This window comes from Rhinolophus ferrumequinum, chromosome 17 (genome assembly GCF_004115265.2).
Source record: "Rhinolophus ferrumequinum isolate MPI-CBG mRhiFer1 chromosome 17, mRhiFer1_v1.p, whole genome shotgun sequence".
Taxonomy (NCBI): Eukaryota; Metazoa; Chordata; class Mammalia; order Chiroptera; family Rhinolophidae; genus Rhinolophus; species Rhinolophus ferrumequinum.
In genome coordinates, this window is record NC_046300.1 from 4,122,321 (window position 1) to 4,143,353 (window position 21,033).

The 21,033-nt window shown below is 43.7% G+C and overlaps 1 protein-coding gene and 1 long non-coding RNA gene across 2 annotated transcripts in view; one reads left to right on the top strand and one right to left on the bottom strand.

Moving 5' to 3' along the window:
- The window catches only part of LOC117036883 (uncharacterized), a 167,987-nt gene that overhangs the window by 76,168 nt on the left and 70,786 nt on the right, over positions 1-21,033 (bottom strand). The gene's annotated exons all lie outside the window — the stretch shown is intronic.
- Positions 15,713-19,329, top strand: LRRN1 (leucine rich repeat neuronal 1). The gene has a single exon (XM_033132296.1). It carries the CDS (start codon positions 16,185-16,187, stop codon positions 18,336-18,338), a length of 2,154 nt encoding a protein of 717 aa, XP_032988187.1. The 5' UTR covers positions 15,713-16,184; the 3' UTR covers positions 18,339-19,329.

Here is a 21,033-nt window from a genome sequence, read left to right on the forward strand (position 1 = left end):
AAAATTTTATTAAAATGCCAGATAGTTAAGAAAGATTATTATTGGATTAAAAATATAACAAAAAGGGTCCAGGACTCTCTTTGAGCAAAGAAAATTGCAATATATATTCTGAAATGGATATTAAAACGTTTGCCATTTTCTTGACGAGAAGTTATTTTCACAGTTACACTAACGGTAGCTCGGTCTGACGGAAAGGCAAAGCAGCTACAGTCTAATGGAACCGCTTTGGCTTGGTTTGCATCCAAAAATCTATGCTACTCGTATCAGCTGCCGACATATTGGCACTTTCAGTCCCAACCATGATGAGTCTGTTTTTCCAATTGTCTATCTGCAGTTTCAAATGTATAATCAAGAGCCGTTGTAGCAACTGGCTGCTGTGCAGCACCCATTAGCGTGGCACGATGAAATCTATGTCTACAGCAAAAATATTCAGCAATATACTGTGAAGTACCGAAGAGGAAGTAATGAAACAAAAACTTCAAAGCAATGCACAGGCTGCCAAACTAAGGATTCGCATTTATTTAACATTTAATCAGGTCGGTAATTACAAAGCAGTTATTTCGTATAGACGTATTATGGGAGGAGACTTAAAACAACTTGTAAACGGGCTAAAATTAATTGATTTCATGGTAGTTTTTATAACACCGTACTTGCTGGTACTAAAAAAGGAGCAATGAAAGAGCCCAGTTGTTGGTTCATGTTTTGTTCTAGTTAGCCTTCTGTCAGCTTTTCAGTTCAGTAATGTTAAATTGCTACTTTATGATTCCAGCTATGCAAATAGCTCATTTCTCACAAAGACAAAACAAAATTTCCTGATCCTACAAGTGATTTAAACAGATATATATATATACATATATATATATATATATATATATATATATATATATATATATATTCCCCCTCCTTCCCCCAGTCCTACTTCCTTTGCCTGTCACAGAATCTCGGGTTTAAAAGGGATTTGAAAGACCATAGGTTGAAGAATTCTTCAAACTGTATCTGGTGTATGACTTTCAAAATATTGGAGAAAAACTGCTTTGGGCACAGAGCTGGCGTAGCTCATGAATAAGTATTAGTCTTGCTTTGCTAGGTCCTGGAAGAAGAAGCTGTAAAGATCACCAAGTTTACAAGTTCCTTTTCAAATGAAGAAATGGCTATGGCCCTCTCCCTAAGATTGACAGGCAGGGGTAGGCAACGACCCCTTCGGAAGCAGTTCTTCTGTGCAGACGGTATGCAGCAGCGGGGAGAAGGAGGGCGAGGTATTTGAAATGAGCCTCCATCAGGGATAACCAGGACGCGCGCTGAGGCTCGGGCAGACTGTCTCTGTGTCCTAGGAGTGCCGTATCCAAGCTCCAAACAGCGGGCGGCTTCAACAACAGAGCTGTGTCGCTTCTCAGTCCTGGAGTGCAAAGGTCTGAAACCAAGGCCTGAAGCCACCAGCAGCAGGGCCATGCTTCCTCTGAGGCCTGCAAAACGCTCCCTCCTGCCTCTTCCTCGCTTCTGCCACTTTCCTGGCAAACTCTGGTGTCCTCTGGCTCGCAGCTGCATGAGTCCAGTCCCTCTCCCTTCACTGACACATGGCACATTCTACCCGTGTGTCCCTGTCTTCACAAGGCCATCTGCTCTGGGTCTCGGTCTTCCCGTCATCTTCCCTTTTATAAGGATTAGCACCCCACCCCCGCAGGATGACCATCTAACTAATTACACCTGCAATAACCCCATTTCCAAAAATGGGTCACATTCTGGCGTCCTGGGCATTAGGACTTCGGCATATCTTTTGGGGTAGGACCAACTCAACCCGAAGGCAGTACTTGGTTCCAGATCACAGGAACCACAGTAAGTACCCGGGGCATTTTATACGCGTTAACCTTTGAGCCTTGGAACAACCCCAGGCCGCTGACCCCGCTCTCAGTGGAAGACCGGAGACTAGAAAAGTGAGGTGCGTGCATGCAGAGCTGGATTTTCATTCGTCTGTCGGCTCCAGAGCCTGAGTTCTTCTCCTGTTCTAAAGAACTGCCTTCTCGGGTGCCATTTTTCTACTCCTCTTCTCTTCTCGTGGGGAAATATGAAGAGAATTTCCTGAGTTCTCAAAAACCATTTCTACCTTTCCCACAATAATATGAATTGGCTTAGCTAACTTTTACAATTGCTTTTATCTCATATCGTCTGCAATTATCTTGCCCAAAGATATGATCCAGAAATGATAAGTGTTTTTGATGGGACGCAACTAAAATGCCTAAAATACAAGACAAATAGGTATATTATCATGTAAAAGGCTTAATCATCAGCAGCCATCTCTGATTGTCCCTCTACACCTGGCACTCCACTGGGCTCTGTGTACCAAACTTGCCATCCAAAAGGCTTCATTTCTACAAAGTTTGAGACAATCATCCTTTCCTTTACGAAATATGCTAAGCATCCTGGCATCTGGTACGGGGTTAAACATCTTTTGTTTAGGTGATTTTCTATGCAAAATGCTCTTAGCCACCTACTGTATACGGTGGTAAGGAGAAGAATGGTGCGCAGCCATACCTGGTTTGAACACATGTGATCTCTTCTGATGGAAACCTTTCTTTGCCTCCTCCTGAGATTCTGAACAAAAGACCTGTCTCCTTAGGACTTCGCTTCTGAATTCAGATCACGGGCACTTTTAGGGGCGTGCTTCCTGTTGCGCTCCACTGTCCCTCCACCTGTCAGGTGGCCTTTGTTCTCTGGTGGGAGACTATCTAAAATGTGTCTTGTGACATCGCTTGGTTGTTCAGCTAACAGCGGGTGTTCATTAAACCCTCGTTGGCCAGGCACTGCGGCCATGACGCTGAGTGGAACGTAACCTTGGACCTCAGTCATACGTGAGCTTGCAGTTGGGTCACCCCTGAGAACATCAGGATGAGTGGGGAGAGGAAGGAAACAAAGTGGCTCAGAGCAAAGCCACGCCGCATCTTTGCAGCAGTCAGGCCCCGCCTACATGTGCGTGCAAGACCTGTGAGCTGTGAATGGTGACAGGGCACAGCCGAGCCCGATGGCCTAAGGCTGGACTGTGTAAACGTGGTCTGCATTACGGCCCTCTGTGCAGCTTTTAAAAATTACACTCACTCCCAGAGCCTATCCCAAATCTACTGCATCAGAATCTCCATAAGGCATGAAGATCTGCGTTCCGAAAAACTCCCTGGGTTAATGAACAGCTGAGTTTGGGGACCTAGGGTTGTGCTGCCCATGGTGGTGGCCACTGGCCATATCTGACTATCTAAATGTCACTGAAATAAAATAAAAATGGGAAATTTTGTTTCTCTTTCACACCGGCCACATTTCAAGTTCTCAAGAGCTACGCTAGTGGGCACTGTGCTGGGCAGTGCCAACGGGGCGGGCAGAGGTTGGCAGCCCTCATCTTCCTTCCCAGGATCCACAGGGCTCCTCCCTCGTCTCTCCCTTTTGACATGGATCTTCTCTTACGGAGTCACGTGTATTTGTCTTATTTTCACCCCAAAGGACTATAAACTCTTTAAAGGCAGAGTCTGCTTTCTTTGGCCCTGCGACACAGTAAACACCCGATGACTATTTGTTTAATTTCATTAAATCGATCTAATTAAATTGGGCACCAGTTTATTGGACCTCTTTTGCATTTAGACTGAATCCTGATTTCATCAGGGTCGAGAGAAAAGGAATCAGCATGTTTTTCTGAAATCGCAAACCATTAGGATGAATGGGGAGCAGATATATGCTAAATTGCAAGCTTTATTATTATTATTACTTAAATAAGATTATGGCTTTTTAAAGCACAGGGTTTGTACCAGCCCAAATGTAGAAGAGATTCAGCAGGACTGCAAGTATTGGTGAGCTTAAAGTTGTCATATTTGATACCTGGAAAGCACATCTGAATTGATTCCATTATTGATTGATTGATTGATTGAGCCCCCACTGTGCAGATCCAGCCCAGTCCTTAGCCCTGAATGGCTCCTGGTGAACACACAGAAACATGGGTCCCTCCCCCTGCCCAGAGGACTCCCCCTGCCCAGACAGGTTGGCAAAGAGGACGTATGATTTGGGCTCTGGCTTCTGATGCCTGGATTCACGTAGAATTTCTCTCATTCTATGGGCTCCGGGAGGCTGACCAGGTCACTTACTTTTTCTGAGACTCCATTCCATCACCCACCCATAAAAATAAGGAAAGTAATGGCTGCCCCCACCTAGGGCTGTGACCATTAAATGGAAGCATTTATGTCAAGGAAGAACTAACTACCATCGTAAGTACTCAGGGCTCCAGCGCAGCCAAACGACCCCGCCACGAACATTACATGTGAAAACTGGAAAGTGTCCATACGGCTAGAAAATGCTGCATTATTTGGAAAGGACACTTCTTGTCTTTCTTGGGCTAACAATTTGATTCCCTTTGCTTACTGTTTCTATCTTTGCACCCAGAGCAACTAAGGTCAATATATAAGTGTGTTGGTAAATGGCCATCTCTTGTTTTTTGTTTTTGTTTCTTTGTTTGGTGAAGGATTTCACTGTTTGGAACACTGTTTTCCCGGATAATTAGGGATGGAATGCTTTGGGTGTCATTCAGCCCCTCTTAGCATAGACAGGTATGCACTTTTTAGCAGCGCTTGCAAAGGAGAATCCTCTAGAGGCTTACCATTAACCTGAAAAATGGAAATCCCAGGTAACTAACATGTCAAGATTTAATTAGCATTGTCTCATTAAAATAAATGTGTGGCTTTTCTCTTCTTTCTGAAAATGATGTAGCCTTTGAAAATACAGTCTGGAAATTAGCTGGGAAAGGGGGAGACTGAACCGGAAGTCATGTGATCCTTGGGGAGTTTGCCCGCCGAGCTTTTCTGAGTCCTGCTCCTTGTTTGGCCTGAGGGAGGACACCTGCTTGTCTCCCTGTGCATCATACTAAAGTAAAGTAAAACATCTTGGGACCTACCAGGTTCTCCCATAAGATTCAGTGCAAACCAAACTGCAGAAATACCCCTGTGCCTTTGCTTTCAAGCTTGTCTAGTGTGTGTCTCTTCTGTCCTTACTCGAGGGACAGACGCTCTCTCAGTGGTACCCAAGCCATTTGGCAGAGACGAGTCCTCCCTAGATCTTTACTCTGATTTGTTGAGCTCCAGTCATTTGGGAGCAATCGGTATTGACTTCAAGAGCTATACATGTTCCCTGCCAGTCAGTCTGTACTTCTGATACCTCACCGACGGTCCCATTCATCCGATTCAAAATCGGGGACTCTTTGGGGTGACCATGTGACAGGTGGGAGGCAGGGGTTGGGGCTCGGGCTCTGGACCACTGTCTCGGTCACATCCTGCTCCATCACGTTCTAGCCGTGTCTCTTGGGCAAGTTTCCAAATATCTTTATGCTTCGCTTTCCTCAGGGTCAAAAGGGACAATCACACTGTTTAACCCACAGGGTGTTGTGAGGAAAAAAGAAAGCACCAAGGAAGGTTGGGTTTCTTAATCATGGAAGGAGAATAAAGAAAGCTGTTCCAGATAATTTTCAGGAAACACACTATTTTCCTTGTTGGAAGAGTAAACATTAACTTAGGTTTTCAGTAGCTGACTAATTTTCTAAGTTGAGGACTCCACAGGATACGCATGATTGTTGAGATTCTATGTCCCAGGTGCTTGCTGCTCAGGACACGTTCTCTCATTTAATGTTCACAACGCCAACAGGAAACCGATACACTCGTATAACTACTCCTTCCTGACAGATGGGGAAACCAAGGCCCAGAAAGGTGGACGAACTTGTGCAAGGTGCCACGTATACTGCCAGAATTGGACTTGGCTCTGTCTGCCTCCTGAAACCGTGCCTTTCTTAAAATATATACAGAGGGTGCCAAAAAATGCATACACATTTTAAGAAAGGAAAAAAAAACATTAAAATTGTAATAATAAATACTGATAACAAAAGATGAATACAAGTCATGTGCATACATGTTTTTGGCACCCCCAGTCTATATATTAAATACAGTTTCTCTTAAAAAGCCAGGATCGAGTGTTGTACTTCCAGTCATAAGGAGTGCTGCTTACGTGGATGTCTTTAAGAGAAGAAACCCAGAAAAGAAGGATCAAATACCTAAAATCCTCAAGGCAGAGGAGCTCTAAGACATCACCTGGGTTTAGCTCCGACTTATCACTTCCAGGCAGGGAGACGGCCCAGCCGCATGATCTGAGCTGGAGGCAAAACCAGAGGTTAAGGACCAGGGTCCCCTCCCCTGTGGTCCAGGGCTGCAGTCTCACAACCACCAGCCACCCAGGTAGGATTCAGAGCTAGACAGCAGGAGAGCAAGGGACCTCTGTCCTGGACTCACTGTCTCGTTTGAGACCTTGCATAAGTGATGACTCCTCCATGAAAATAAGGATGATCAGACTTTCTACCAAACACACGGAAGTCATCACAACGTGGTTAATACGCAGTCAGTCTCTTATTAAGTCAAGTTAGCTACCTTCATATTATTACTATGTTATTCACGAGACCTCTACCTTCAATGTCCACTTCGAACTCCTATGCATTTTTCACACCCACTTTACGCTTCTTACATTTAAATGTCTGTGCCCTTACAGAGTTTGCAACACATAATCATCAAATTAAGAGAAGTTTCATCTCTACATTTTACACATTAAACTTGCAATTTAGCCATGCTTATGTAGACTAGATAGGCCATTAGGATTCACTGCCATGTTTAAAAAAAAAAAAAATCAATGAACACTGTTTAGCTGACCCAACTTCATTTTTTGGAAGACGTTGGCCATCGGCGTGATTGATTGAGCTGTCCACCCTACCCTTGAGCCACCTAAGCAAAGGTCAAGGTGGAGGTCACCAAATAAACCAGCGCCCCCTCTCTACATTGGATGCTGCTGTTCTCCTGTGCTTCTAATAAGGGGTAACTGTAGTGGAGCGAGAGAGACCAACGGCCTTCAGAGTTTCAGACCCAGCCCTCTCGCTCAGGAATATGAATTCCAGCTAACCCGACACAAAGTGAAGCAGGGCAGGGTTCCACAGACTAAAGGAGCCTGTGTTTGGAGAGTTCGAGCGGAGTCAGGCGCGGCCTCCAAATATATGTCCTCCTCTACAAAATGAGAGGTGGTTTGAAAGGTGCCAGGTGACCTCTGCGGCCTGATCTAACTCCCCCAGTTTGCGTTCCTCATATTTCACAGGAATGCCAGCCTGCTTGCCTTTGCTCAGCTGAGGCCAAACCAGGACGAGAAGCAGATGTTATTCCCCAGGACTCTTCCAGAAGCACCTTTCCCCGCCGTGCCGCACCACCCGCTTGGATCTGGGTTCATGCCAGCTGGCTCCGTCTGGGCTTTTGGCTTTTCGTGTTTCTTTTCTCCTTTTTAATTTTCTTTTGTAATTCTCAGCCCATCCAGTCCAGCCCTGCCCTGTTTACCATGCCTGGCCATCCCTCCTGCAAGGATAATGTGCTCTGCGGGCCCAGTTCCCTTTCGAAGCCGAGTGAATTGTGACCCCAGCTTTTATGCTCAGCGTGGAGACCAGCTGTGCCTCTGGGCGTCTCCCAAAGAGGCTGGCGGAAAGTGAGCCTGCCGTGTGATGGATGTGCCCTGGCCCAAAAGAGAAAGGAAAATGGGGGGGCAACAAAAAGGTCACTTGTGTCATCCCCTCGGTTTCCATGAGTGCGTTTATACCACCCAAACGTCCCAGAGAATTGTTGAGACTTTGTCAATTAATAATAATAATAAATACAAGAAAAAAAATAAAATCAGCGAAAGACAATCAAATTTTTCTCTGGGAACCAGGAAAACCAACTCAGAAATTTCAGGTGGTCAGATCAGGAAATGCTGAATGGGGCTCAAGGTCTTGGAGTTTCATTTTGTTCCCCTGCCAATCAACGGGGTCATCTCGAGGGATCGCGAAGGTTCTGCCTGCCTTTACAAGTAGGTCTTCCAAAAGAAAGGAGCATAAAATGAATTTTTGTAAATGTAATGCTCTTGTTAAAAGCAGTAAAGAAGCTTTCTTCAGAGAAAAGATTCACACTGTAATACAGCAAGTTTCTAATTATAAGTTTTCACATATGCGCTATTTGCCAGTAATATTTTTAAAAATTTGTATCTAATCATCTCGTTACCAAATACTCCCATTAGCTAAGCATTACAGGTGATATTATTACTACTATACTTCTGTAATTCAGACGTAGCAAATTGGCCACAAGCCCTACAAGGCCTTAGAAAGCAGATGCGTTTTGTTTGGCCTGTGCAGTTAAAACATGTTTGGATGGCTTCTGGACTGCATGCACAGTCCAGCTTTTTACATGACTGCGCTGGACTCAACTGATTTCACCAGCCTCGCCTTTGAAGGCATTGGACTTTGAGATCCTTGGCACAGACTCCATGCCTCCATAACATGTTAATAACAAAAAAGGAAAACAGGAAGGGAGGGATGGAGGGAGAAAGGAAGAGGAGGTAAGAAGAAGGGGGCGGGAGGGGGAGAAGGACTGCCTCCCTGAAAATGAGTAGAAGAACAGGTTTTCATGACACCAGGAGAATATGCCGATAACATGACTTCCTGAGGTTCCTTGCAGCCTGAGACGCTGTGACCATCTTTCCTCTGGACCTACTTACTCTAGCAGAACTGACATAGGACACAAAGTTACTAGCTTTGCTCAAGGCCAACGATGAAGCTCATAGTGAAGCCAAAATGAAGACTCCCTCCCCAGTGTCCTCATTCTGTGGCCTGGCCCGCTTGGCCAGGCCTCAGCCACGCTGCTACGCTGCTCGTGATGAGTGCGGTCTCTCAGGGACAGTTCCTGATGCAAAAGAGCCTCAGCAAGCTCCACGATGTCCTCGCAGGGGGATCGCTTTATTGTTTCCTTCCTGCGATTGCCGCGCGTCCTCCCACACGCACCCTCCACCTGGGATCACTCACACTCTGCAGGGTGTTTCACTTTGGATAACGTGTGAACATAGAACATCATTTTGGAAAGTGACTGGAGAAAGAAATCTAAGAATTAGGGGCCAGGTAAAAGTCCAAGAAACTAATGTCTTCAAAAACAGTCCATGTGGACTCCGAGTTCTGAATGCATTGGCAAGACCTTTCCCTCCCTAAAGGAAATGAGATATGCCCTGCATAAAGGATTTGCTGTCATCTCTCCCTCTGGTCGGCCTGCACGAGCCGTCTCCATTGTCAGAAGGCCTCCGGCCAGGCCTCAGACTACAAAAGACACCCTCTATGATTCCATATCCCACTCCTTCCTCATGCTCAATGCCCGTTCTCCATGCTCACATCCAATTTGAGACTTCAAACCTGTCAATAACAGTAACTGACATTTATTGGGCATTTGCTACGTGCCAGGCCCTCTGCCAAAACTTTATATTTCTCATTCGAATTCTCACCACCTTTGCAAAGTAGGTTTCACGATCTCCATTTTCTAAACAGAAAGGAAACTGAGCCTCAGACAGAAAGCTTTGATGAGCTTGCTCAAGGTGTCAGAACTGAGTCTGAAAACTGGATCTTCCTCCAGCATCCACACCCAGCTCTGCGCTAAACCGCCGTTTCCAAAGGCTTACAGACTTTGGAGTCTAACCATCAGCCACTTGGACCTGCAGCAGAAGTCAGCTTGACCTTCAGGCACAGGCAGAGATCGGCCCACAGAGTAGAGTCTGGCTTCACCTTGCTGTGCCTCCGCCCTTGCCCTCATCCACCGCCCCCACCCGTGAGAGTCTAGAGGGAGAATTCCTATTGAGACAATGCATTTTCTAACTACAAGAAAATCTTACTCAAACAGAAAAACCCATTTCCCCATTATTCAAGCCATCCCCACAAGAAAAGAAGCAAATTTGAATGCTGCATTAGCCCTGGATCTATTTGGGGACCAACAGAGCTAACAGAATGATTTTTCTAAACTTTATGGACATGGTATGAATTTGACTGCCAAAGAAAGTATACAAAAGCACATGTCCTAAGAAGGTGTTTTTTCCTTCATATTTGGGAGATCCAAATTTTCGTTCTTCATTGCTGTGACCACAACGTCTATGAGATGATGTTGATTTTCTCGCATGGAGGTTTGTATTTCATAATTTGCTTGCCTGCACAGGGTTTTAACTTAGCCACGGTGCGCTACTTGGTCTTTGAGTTTCTCACACTGTTAATTCCAATAATACTGGTTGAAAATATAATGGAAATGGTCCACAATAAAAATGACGGCTTTTCCCAAACACTTGTCATGGCCAAGGGTCTTAAAGAGATTTGCTTATTCACCGCCCCATGGCCTGCGGGGTGGAATGGAATTTAATGGCTAACTTGATGAGGTTCCAGAGACATTTATAAATAAGCGTTGGAGTGCTCACTCTGCTGGGCTCCTTCCCAGGTTCCGAGCTGAATACTTTCACGGAGATTATTTTATTAAGCTTTCATCAATTTCATACATGAAGTATGTGTCATTAGCCTTCGTTTCAGCTTTGGAAAACGAGACACACAGAATTGACATAGTTTGTACCAGTAAGTGAAGAAGTCAGAATCTGAAATCAGATCACTTGATCCCACAAGGCAAAATTCTTGCTACAAGCTGAGAGCTTCCCGGTTTTCAGTTTAACGAGAATTAACATAACCGTCGTGTTATTGTTACTGCTTCTTTCTGCCAACTCCATGAGAACTTCATGCATGAGGATCCCAGCCTGATCCGAGCCTGAAGTCCTACCAAGTATTGTGATTTTGTTAAACTAACCTCCCATCTGACCTGATTACGTGGAGAAACGGGCGGGTCAGTGCCACGTTCACTGTTGGGGATGACCGTGCGGTCCATTTCCTTTGGAATTTTCTGTTCAGAGCAGAGTGTCCCAAATATATCTTGTTGGAAGAAGAAGCCTCAAATGTAACTATATAATTGTCAGCCTCTTTGAAATGTGTCCCTTGCCAATTCTGGGGCTGGAAAGCCACGGTTTGTTATTTAAGGGATTGTTTCTTTAAACTGCCAGACTTGTTTGTGGAACATCATGCTGACAGTTAGCAGGACATTTTTTTCTCACATTTGATCGACTTAATGCAGTCAGCCCTAGATAAAAGCAATTTCATTTTTTAAAAACTCTGTGCCAGCCATTTTTTATTTGTTGCCGAATTTAAGATAATTAATTGGTATGTTTGTGACAAACGTTGGCCTGAATTATGATTTCCTTTTTTTATGATAAAAAAAACACATTCTATTTACCACCTTCCATTTTTAACTGTACAGTTCAGCAGTGTTCACTGTATTCACATTTTGCGTAACAGATCTCAGACCTGGGCATACTGCACAACTGACACTATGCCCACTGAACAGGAATCCCCCCCTTCGTTTCCTGCAGCCCTTGGCAACCGCCATTCTACTGTTTCTATGACTTTCACTACGTCAGCTACTTCCTATGAGTGGAATCACAGAGCATTTGCCCTCTTGTGTAAAGTTCCTGGCTGCTTGTTTCATCTGTAGAATGTACTTGCGGTTTATCCGTATCATTGGTGTAACAGGATTTCTTTCTTTTTTAAGGCTGTATAATATCCCACTTTAGGCATATGCCATATTTTCTTTTTCCATTTATCCATTAATGGCCATATGGGTTGTTTCCATCTCTCAGCTGTTACAAATAATGCTGCAGTGAACATGGGGGTGCAGATATCTCTTTGAGGTCCTGCTTTGACTTCTTTTGGGTAGATACCCAGAAATGGGATTGCTAGATCATATAGTAATTCTGTTTTAATTTTTTTGAGGAACCTCCATGGTGTTTTGCCTAATGGATGCTCCATTTTACATTTCCATCAAGAGTGCACAAGAGTTCCAATTTCTCTATATCCTCTCCAGCACTTATTTTCTGTTCTTTTGATGGTGGCCATTCTCATAGGTGTGAGGTGATTATCTCATTGTGGTTTTGATTTGTATTTCTCTTATGAATAGTGATATTGAGCATCTTTTCATATGCTTATTGGCCATTTATATATCTTGTTTAGAGAATTATCTATTCAAATCCCTTGCCTAATTTTTAATCAGATTATTTTTTGTGGGGGGAGTCATGTTGTTTTAGAGCTGTTGGAGCTCCTTATGCATTCTGGACATTAACCCATATATGATTTGCAATTTTTTTCTCCCATTCTGAAGATTGTTTTTTCACTCATAGAGTGTTTTCTTTAATGTGCAGAAGTTTTTAAGTTTGATTTAATCCCATTTGTCTGTATTTGCTTTTGTTGCCTGACTTCTTTGCTTTTGTCGTTTTATCCAAGAAAGGACTATGTTCAATATTCTGAAGCTTCTCCCCTATGTTTTCTTCTAAGAGTCTTCTAGTTTGAGGTCTTACATTTAGACATTTAATCCACTTTGAGTTGATTTTTACATATGGTGTAGGGTAAGGGTCTAACTTCCTTCTTTTGCATGTGAATATCCAACACCATTTGTTGAAAAAATATCCTTTCCTCATTGCGTAGGCTTAATACTTTTGTCACAGATCATCTGATGATGTACAGAAGCGTTTATTTCCAGGCTTTCTCTTCCATTGGTCTATTTGTCTGTCTTTATGCCAGTACCACCCGTCTTGGTTACTGTTCTTTGTTGTACATTTTGAAACGTGAGGCCTGGAACTTTGTTGTTTTTTCAAGTTGGCTTTGACTACTTGGGGTCCCTTGAGATTCCACATGAATTTTAAGATTTTTTTTCCTCTATTTCTGCAAAAATTGCCATTGGGATTTTGATAGGGGTTGCACTGAATCTGTAGATCACTTGGGGTGGTATGGACATTTGAACAATTTTAAGTCCTCTAATCCATGAACATGGGATGTCTTTCCATTTGTTTGCATGTTTTATTTCTTCTAGGAATGTTCTGTAGTTTTCAGTGTACAAGTCTTTTGTCTCCTTGGTTGTTTATTCTTAAGTATTTTATTCTTTTTGGTGCTACTGTAATTGGATTACTTTTTTATTTTCCTTTTTGGATTTGTCATTGTTAGGGCACAGAAACACAACTGATTTTATGTGTTTATTTTGTATCCTCCAACTTTGCTGAAATCATTTATTTATCTTCATAGTTTGAAGGATTTTTTTGTGGCATCTTTAGGGTTTTCCATATATGAGATCATATCGTCTGCAAATGGATAATTTAACTTCTTGCTTTCCAATTTGGATGTCATTTATTTCTTTTCCTTGTCTGATTGCTCTGGCTAGGACTTCCAGTACCAAAATGAATAGAAGTGGGCACCCTCACACTGTTTCTGGTCTTAGAGGAAAAGCTTACACTCTTTCACCAATGAATATGGTTTTAACTGTGGCCCTTTCACATATGGCTTTTATGAGGTTGAGGCAGTTTCCTTTTATTCCTAGTTTGTTGGTTGTTTTTATAATGAAAGGGTGTTACGTTTTGTCAAATGTATATTCTGCATCAAGATATTGGTCTGTAGTTTTCTTCTCTTGTGATAATGGATTCCTTTTAAACATCGTTAGTGAATAGCTCCTACGACATGCCTTATGTTTTAAGTGTATAAAATGTTTTAAGAACTCTTTGAAGCTTTGTTCTATGTATAATGTCGTATTCAAAACTTAGGCTGGGGAAATATGCCAAAGAGTATTCAGAATGGTATACAAATAGAAACACCTTAAACACCTCCTTTTGTGTTAAGGAAGTTTCATTCTGTGCTCCAAAGGAGCCAAATGCAGGTTTGGGAGAGGAAAATGTCTTCCCTCTCTGTTTGATATGACAACTGACATTCTGAGCTTGGGAAGTTTGCTTGCTTGCTTGTTTAAAGAGGTATGTTATATGTCAAAGAGAAATTTGAATATTGCAACACAATTACCTCAAATCCTGTAATTTAAACTAAAATGGAGGCATTCAAGTGTTGTCCCATAAAAGATATTTTTCAATGGCACCAGATTGTTTTGGGAGCCTCACACAACTTTAACACATATTTTACAATGTGTCCTTAAATTCAATCAAAACATAAGAATTAATTGAAATTCCATCTCAGAGTTATAAAAAGTAGATTTTTTGTTTGTTTGTTTCTTATTTTGAATTAAGACTAAGGAATAACATGTGGCAGAAATTTTCTTATCTGAACATTTATTGTGGTCATTGTACCTGGTTTAGAATTACTTTCACAGACACTAAAAGAGTGGAATAAATTTGCGGAGGTAATAATATTCAGAATATGTTATTCTCTGAGTATGTTTTCACTTACAGAGTGTCCTGATAACAGTCAGAAGCAGGTGGTTTTATGATAGTGCCAAGTTTTGCACATGTGTCATGTATGGTGATGTAACCAGCATGGGGGAAGGGAATGCAGTGTGTTCCTCCCCACAGAGCCAGCACGGAGCCAGCACCACGCAACACGGCCCCTTCCTGCTCCCACCTCCAAACTGCCCGATCTGGACTGCACGTTTTTGTTGTTGATTATTTTTTTAATTCTATCATGTTAGACCAGCAACTTGCTTTGCAGATTTTCTAAAACAACCATGACATGTAGGACTTTTCCTTGTCTCTACTAAAATATGACAAATATGGACTTCTTAGGACTGGCTCTTTGTATGATTATACTTCTTGGTCAATCACAAGGATAATAAGTCTGTTTTGCAAAGAGAGAACAGCAGCAGCTAATATGAATTGAAAGCTTGCTATGTGTGGAACACCAGGCTTTAAGCACATTATATGCTCTATTTGATTGGATCCTGACAGTAATCTTATGAGGGGAAAGCACTAGTCACGGAAGTCCCTTCAGTACTCAAAGTTCATTATGGAAACGCAAATGTAAGAAAACATATAACCATATTTTAATACCTTACCAAGTGACTCGCCTAATCTTGAGAAAACCAGGCAGACAATGAATCCATGTGGCTTTTTTTAGGACTGGAATCCAGGAAACTAGAATCATTAAATACTAATGTCATCTTTACAAGCAGGTGAGCAATACCTTTGACCTCAGAAGATCTTATTAAAACCAACAGATGATGGCAAAATAACATCAAACCTCTCCAGCTCTCCTCTTATTACTTGTCCCTCCAACAACCACTATTCAGCTAAAACCATAATAAGATAATAAAGATAAACATAATTAACTTTTATGAGCATTTCATATCTGTCAGGCACTATGCTAACGGCTTAACGTAGGTTCCTTTAATTCTCTCAATAATCCTATGAGAGGTTCTTTTATGAACAGTCCTATGTTATAGTTGAAGAATCAGAGGCTTCAACAGGTTCAGTAACACGTCCAATATCCGTGGTCTGCAGCTCCTAAGTGGTCAGTGACACTCCCATGAGATCGGTGAAATTATACCTGTGGTATGTACGGACGTGTGTAAGTATGTTAGTGTCTTAATGGAGACCAGTGGTATGGTGCAATGGCATCCTTTTACTATTTTATTCAATCAAAATCAGATGTGGCTATTAGAATATAAGAAGGAGTGATATTTGCCTTTTGTACTTGTGGTAAATTAATTTTTTGCATAAGAATAATTGAGCTAGAAAAGCACTAGTTGAATATGTCTATAGAATGTACCATTTAGAAAAGAAAGAATTGCAGAGAACAAATGAAATATTAATTAAAATGCAAATAACTAAAAATGAACTTTAAGTCTTTAATACACTGTCTTTTGTATTTCGCTTTTGACAGTTGATTTTTTTTGGAGCTATAAATACATGTCATTTCTAAAGTCACTTTTGTTTTGAAGAAATGACATCTGTGGGTTTTTCAGTGTTCCTATTGTGTGTGTGTGTGCATGTGTGTGTCTGCGTGGCTTCACCCAATAATACAAGAAGTCCCGATTTAATTGTAAAATCGGTTGCCAGTTTAGTGTAGGAACTGGAATGCAGGAACTGTCCTGCAATTGAAAAGCTTGTTTCGTTATTTTGGACATTCTGTTACTCACTTTGCAAGTGATTATGCCTTTTCAGTAGACGAAGAAAGGCTGTGATGTAGGAGGCCTCAGGAATAAACATGACGTCTGTCCTCATCTCATTTCCAGGCACACCTCCAGACTGTGAGTTGGCCGAAGTGACTGGTGCTCCAGCCCCGTGGGCATGCCTGGAACCGAGGGGCACAGCTGACAGCCCCCTAAGTGCTGCCTCCCTTTTGAAAACTCCAGAAAACCATCCCTTCAGACTCTGGAATCCTACACGTGCCCGCCGAGACTCACAGGTGTGAATGTTTACCTTCTCTGCGCGCTGTCCCACGTAGCGCCACAGTGCCCCAGCCCCTTGTGTGCCAACGCACGAGTGTCGGGGTCCAGGCCAGCATGGCCAAGATGAGCTCTGTGTCGTCAGCAGCTTGCCGACTGGTGCTGGGCTTGCTGATGACGTCATGGACTGGGTCCTCCCTGCACAGCAGCGAATGCCCCCAGCTGTGTGTGTGTGAAATCAGGCCCTGGTTTACCCCTCAGTCCACATACAGGGAAGCCACCACTGTCGACTGCAACGACCTGCGCCTCACGCGGATCCCCAGCAACTTGTCCAGCGACACGCAAGTGCTTCTCTTACAGAGCAATAACATCGCCAAGACCGTGGACGAGCTCCAGCAGCTCTTCAACTTGACGGAGCTCGACTTCTCCCAGAACAACTTTACGAGCATCAGGGAGGTGGGACTGGCCAACCTGAGCCAGCTCACGACGCTGCATCTGGAGGAGAATCAGATTACAGAGATGACGGACTTCTGTCTGCAAGACCTCAGCAACCTCCAAGAACTCTACATCAACCACAATCAGATCAGCACTATCTCTGCAAACGCGTTCTCAGGCTTAAGAAACCTTCTACGGCTCCACCTGAACTCCAACAGATTGAAAGTGATTGACAGCCGCTGGTTTGACTCGACGCCCAACCTGGAGATTCTCATGATCGGGGAGAACCCCGTCATCGGCATCCTGGACATGAACTTCAGACCTCTGTCCAATTTAAGGAGCTTGGTCCTGGCGGGAATGTATCTCACTGACATCCCCGGGAACGCCCTGGTGGGCTTGGACAGCCTGGAAAGCCTGTCTTTTTACGATAACAAACTGGTCAAGGTCCCGCAACTCGCCCTGCAGAAAGTTCCAAATTTGAAATTCTTAGACCTCAACAAAAACCCAATCCACAAAATCCAGGAAGGGGACTTCAGAAACATGCTTCGCCTGAAAGAACTGGGGATCAACAACATGGGGGAGCTGGTGTCCGTGGACCGCTACGCCCTGGATAACTTGCCGGAGCTCACAAAGCTGGAGGCCACCAACAACCCCAAGTTGTCTTACATCCACCGCCTGGCTTTCCGAAGCGTCCCTGCGCTGGAAAGCCTGATGCTCAACAACAACGCGCTGAACGCCGTTTACCAGAAGACGGTGGAGTCCCTCCCCAACCTGCGGGAGATCAGTATCCACAGCAACCCGCTGCGGTGTGACTGTGTCACGCACTGGATCAACTCCAACAAGACCAACATCCGCTTCATGGAGCCGCTGTCCATGTTCTGCGCCACGCCGCCCGAGTACCGCGGGCAGCAGGTGAAGGAGGCGCTGGGCCAGGACGCCAGCGAGCAGTGCCTTCCCATGATCTCCCATGACACGTTCCCAAACCATTTAAACGTGGAGATCGGCACAGCGGTCCTCCTGGACTGCCGGGCCATGGCCGAGCCGGAACCGGACATTTACTGGGTGACACCCCTGGGAAACAAGGTAACTGTGGAGACGCTTTCAGACAAATACAAGCTAAGTAGTGAAGGCACCTTGGAAATAGACAACATACAAATCGAAGATTCAGGAAGGTACACCTGTGTCGCCCAGAATATCGAAGGGGCAGACACGCGCGTGGTGACAATTAAGGTGAACGGGACCCTTCTGGATGGCACCCAGGTGCTGAAAATATATGTCAAGCAGACAGAATCTCACTCCATCTTAGTGTCCTGGAAAGTGAACTCCAACGTCATGACGTCAAACTTAAAATGGTCATCTGCCACCATGAAGATTGACAACCCCCACATAACATACACCGCCAGGGTCCCCATCGATGTCCACGAGTACAACCTCACACACCTGCAGCCTTCCACCGACTACGAAGTGTGTCTCACGGTGTCCAACATCCACCAGCAGACTCAAAGGTCGTGTGTTAACGTCACAACCAAAAACGCTGCCTTCGCGCTGGACATTTCTGATCAAGAAACCAGCACGGCCCTTGCTGCGGTTATGGGCTCCGTGTTTGCCGTCATTAGCCTGGCGTCCATTGCCGTGTATATTGCCAAGAGATTCAAGAGAAAAAACTACCACCATTCATTAAAAAAGTATATGCAAAAGACCTCCTCCATCCCACTCAATGAGCTGTATCCACCGCTCATTAACCTCTGGGAAGGTGACAACGAGAAAGACAAAGACGGTTCTGCAGACACCAAGCCGACCCAGGTCGACACATCCAGAAGCTATTACATGTGGTGACGCGGTGGGCGTTTTGCTTCTGGTAGTAAGGAGCACAAAGACATTTTTGCTTTATTCTGCAAAAGTAACAAGTTGAAGACTTTTGTATTTTTGACTTTGCTAGCTCGTGGCAGAGTGGAGAGGACGGGTGGATATTTCAAATTTTTTTAGTATAGCGTATCGCAAGAGTTTGACACGGCTGGCAGCGTCTCCGGGCTTCCAGTTTGTGTTTGGTTTTTATTCTTATCATTATTACGAATATGATAATGATGACGATTATATTATTATTATTATTTTGTTTTAGTTGTGCTAAACTCAATAATGCTGTTCTCACTCCGATGCTCAATAAAATGATGAATGACAGGTTGGGGTTCCCCTGTGCTTTTACCAGTAGCATGACCCCTTCTTCCGAAGCCATCAGTAGAACGTCCCACATCCTCCGAAACGCTAACAATACAGTTTGAAGCAGCACTGAACTTTCTGTAGCAATCTGGTCTACAGACTTTTCACTCCAGAAGCAGAGGCTAGACTTGCTACCTTCCTTGAATGATGTTAGTTAACTGTACTGTAATGTTGTATCAACTGAATTGAATGTTTGCCTTTGAACAATGACTTTTCTTTTTTTGTAATAGATAAAGAGGCTTAGAACAAGCTAACAAGCACTAGAGATATGTATATCAGATTTTTTAATGTAACAAACTACATGTTAATTGTTACCTTATTCTTTTTATCTTTAGTAGACACTTTTAAAAGAAAAGACAATAATTTTGTTGTGTTTAACTCACCAACGTGTGGTGTACAATGAAGACAGAACTATAATAAATTAGTTTTGTTCTGATTTTTTAGAACATTTGCAATAATGTATCCTTTATAGTTCTTGGTGTGGCAGTGGTGATATTTTTCACATCCCTAAAAACCACCACCAAAATAAATCAGCTACAGCACGATGCTTTTGAAAACTAGGCCCTAAAAAGTTTTGAATTCTTTTTTTCTAAGGGACGAAATCTCTATTTTAATGAACAGGATTTCTATATTTTAAATATTACTGACCAGACCTAATGGAGGGAAAAGTTCATATGGGAAACAAAGGTGTATTACTGTATCTCATGCTTAACTAAATAGGGAGAGGGAAAGAGAGAAAAGAGAGAAAAGAGGGGGGGGGGGAGAGAGAGAGAGAGAGAGAGAGAGAGATTGTATATGTCACATTCGTTTTCTGTAAGGGTTTTGTTAAAATTTGATTTTTTTAGTAGTATCCACACTCTCGCTCAAGGTCTAAAACATAGAGTTAGGTAGTATTCCAAAATGTATTACTCATTATACCATTTTTAACAGCTGTCTATATGCTTAGACCCATATTAGTCCATATATGTGTGGTGATATCTGCTGGGACAAGTAAGTGATTAATAGAGAACAGAACAACTTCAGTACGGTTGACATTTTTCGTCCAAATAATACATAGAGACACTTTTGTAGAATTAAGTGTTTCCCAGGAAATGTGTGCGTGTGGAATTTAGAATAGAAGGAGGCACAGTTTTAGTCAGGAGGCCAGTTCCACAGTGGGGCCGGGTGGGATTTAAAGGTATAATTAGAAGAGAAAGGACCCATTTGAACACACAGATTGATGAAGCAGAGAAATAAAGTGGGGCCGTTCAGACGGCACCTGCTGCCACCAGGAACCATGAGATTGTAAACGGGGTGAGAGCAAGCAGGTGCCAGCTGAGCAAAAGCAAGGGAAAGGGAGCAGATAGAAAGTGCAGGTGAGGCAGGCGGAAGGGTTTCTTTGTAAAATTCCCTGTTTTATGAGTCGCTTAGAAAGACACACAGAGCATCGCTTTCCTTCCCATTTCAAAGAGGAAGAAAAGAATTCCAAATGCCCAAGCCAGTAAGCAGCACAAAAGCACCAGTATCTGAGCTAGAAGCTTCTCTTCCCACAGCCTTCCTTCCTTGGCTGACAGGAAACCCTGGGCCCAGGGAGAACCATCCCATCAGACTCCCCTGCCGGCTGAGAACTACGCACCCCAACTCTTGCTGGGGTCCTGCAGCCTTCCAGATTCCCAGGCAAGCTCATATTTTAGTTCTCATCAACCTCAGCCGCCCCTGCTTCACAAACACACTAGGTCCACAAGTTCCCCTTCCCTCAGGTCACATTTTAGCCCACGGAGGGGGCGGGGAACAGGAGGTGAGGAAAGCTCCTGCCCTCTAGTATTGCCAGTACCATGTGGGAATACAGAATTGGAGATGCTTTGAGTGCAACGCTGGGGGCTGCCAGTGGGGACGCTTGTCTGCGTATCTGCAGAGCGCGCGAGACCACCTAACAAACTCCTTCTCATCTGCAGGAGGTGAGGGGGCGGTGACCCGGACGAGTGGGGGGGCCCCCTCAACGCCATAAAATACTGCTCTAAACCTGGCACAGAATTGACACCCAGATATTAGGGGGATAAATGGAGGCAGGCCATCCCATCTCTATCCTAGGTGCAGAGCAAGCTGGGCATCCAAGTGTTTCTGTCAACTACCTTTTGCCAGGCCACTTGGGGGAAAAAACATCTTTTAACTTTTCCGCCTCCAATAAAATATTTTAGCTTATTTTTCCTTGTCTGTGCTAATTGGTTTGGTTTTCAGTTGGTAGAAAGCAACATGGAACCGTACTTTTTTCCCTAACCAAGTATGTCCTCAATCGTACTGAATTTAATTTGATAAGTTAGCCAGTCGGTGAAAT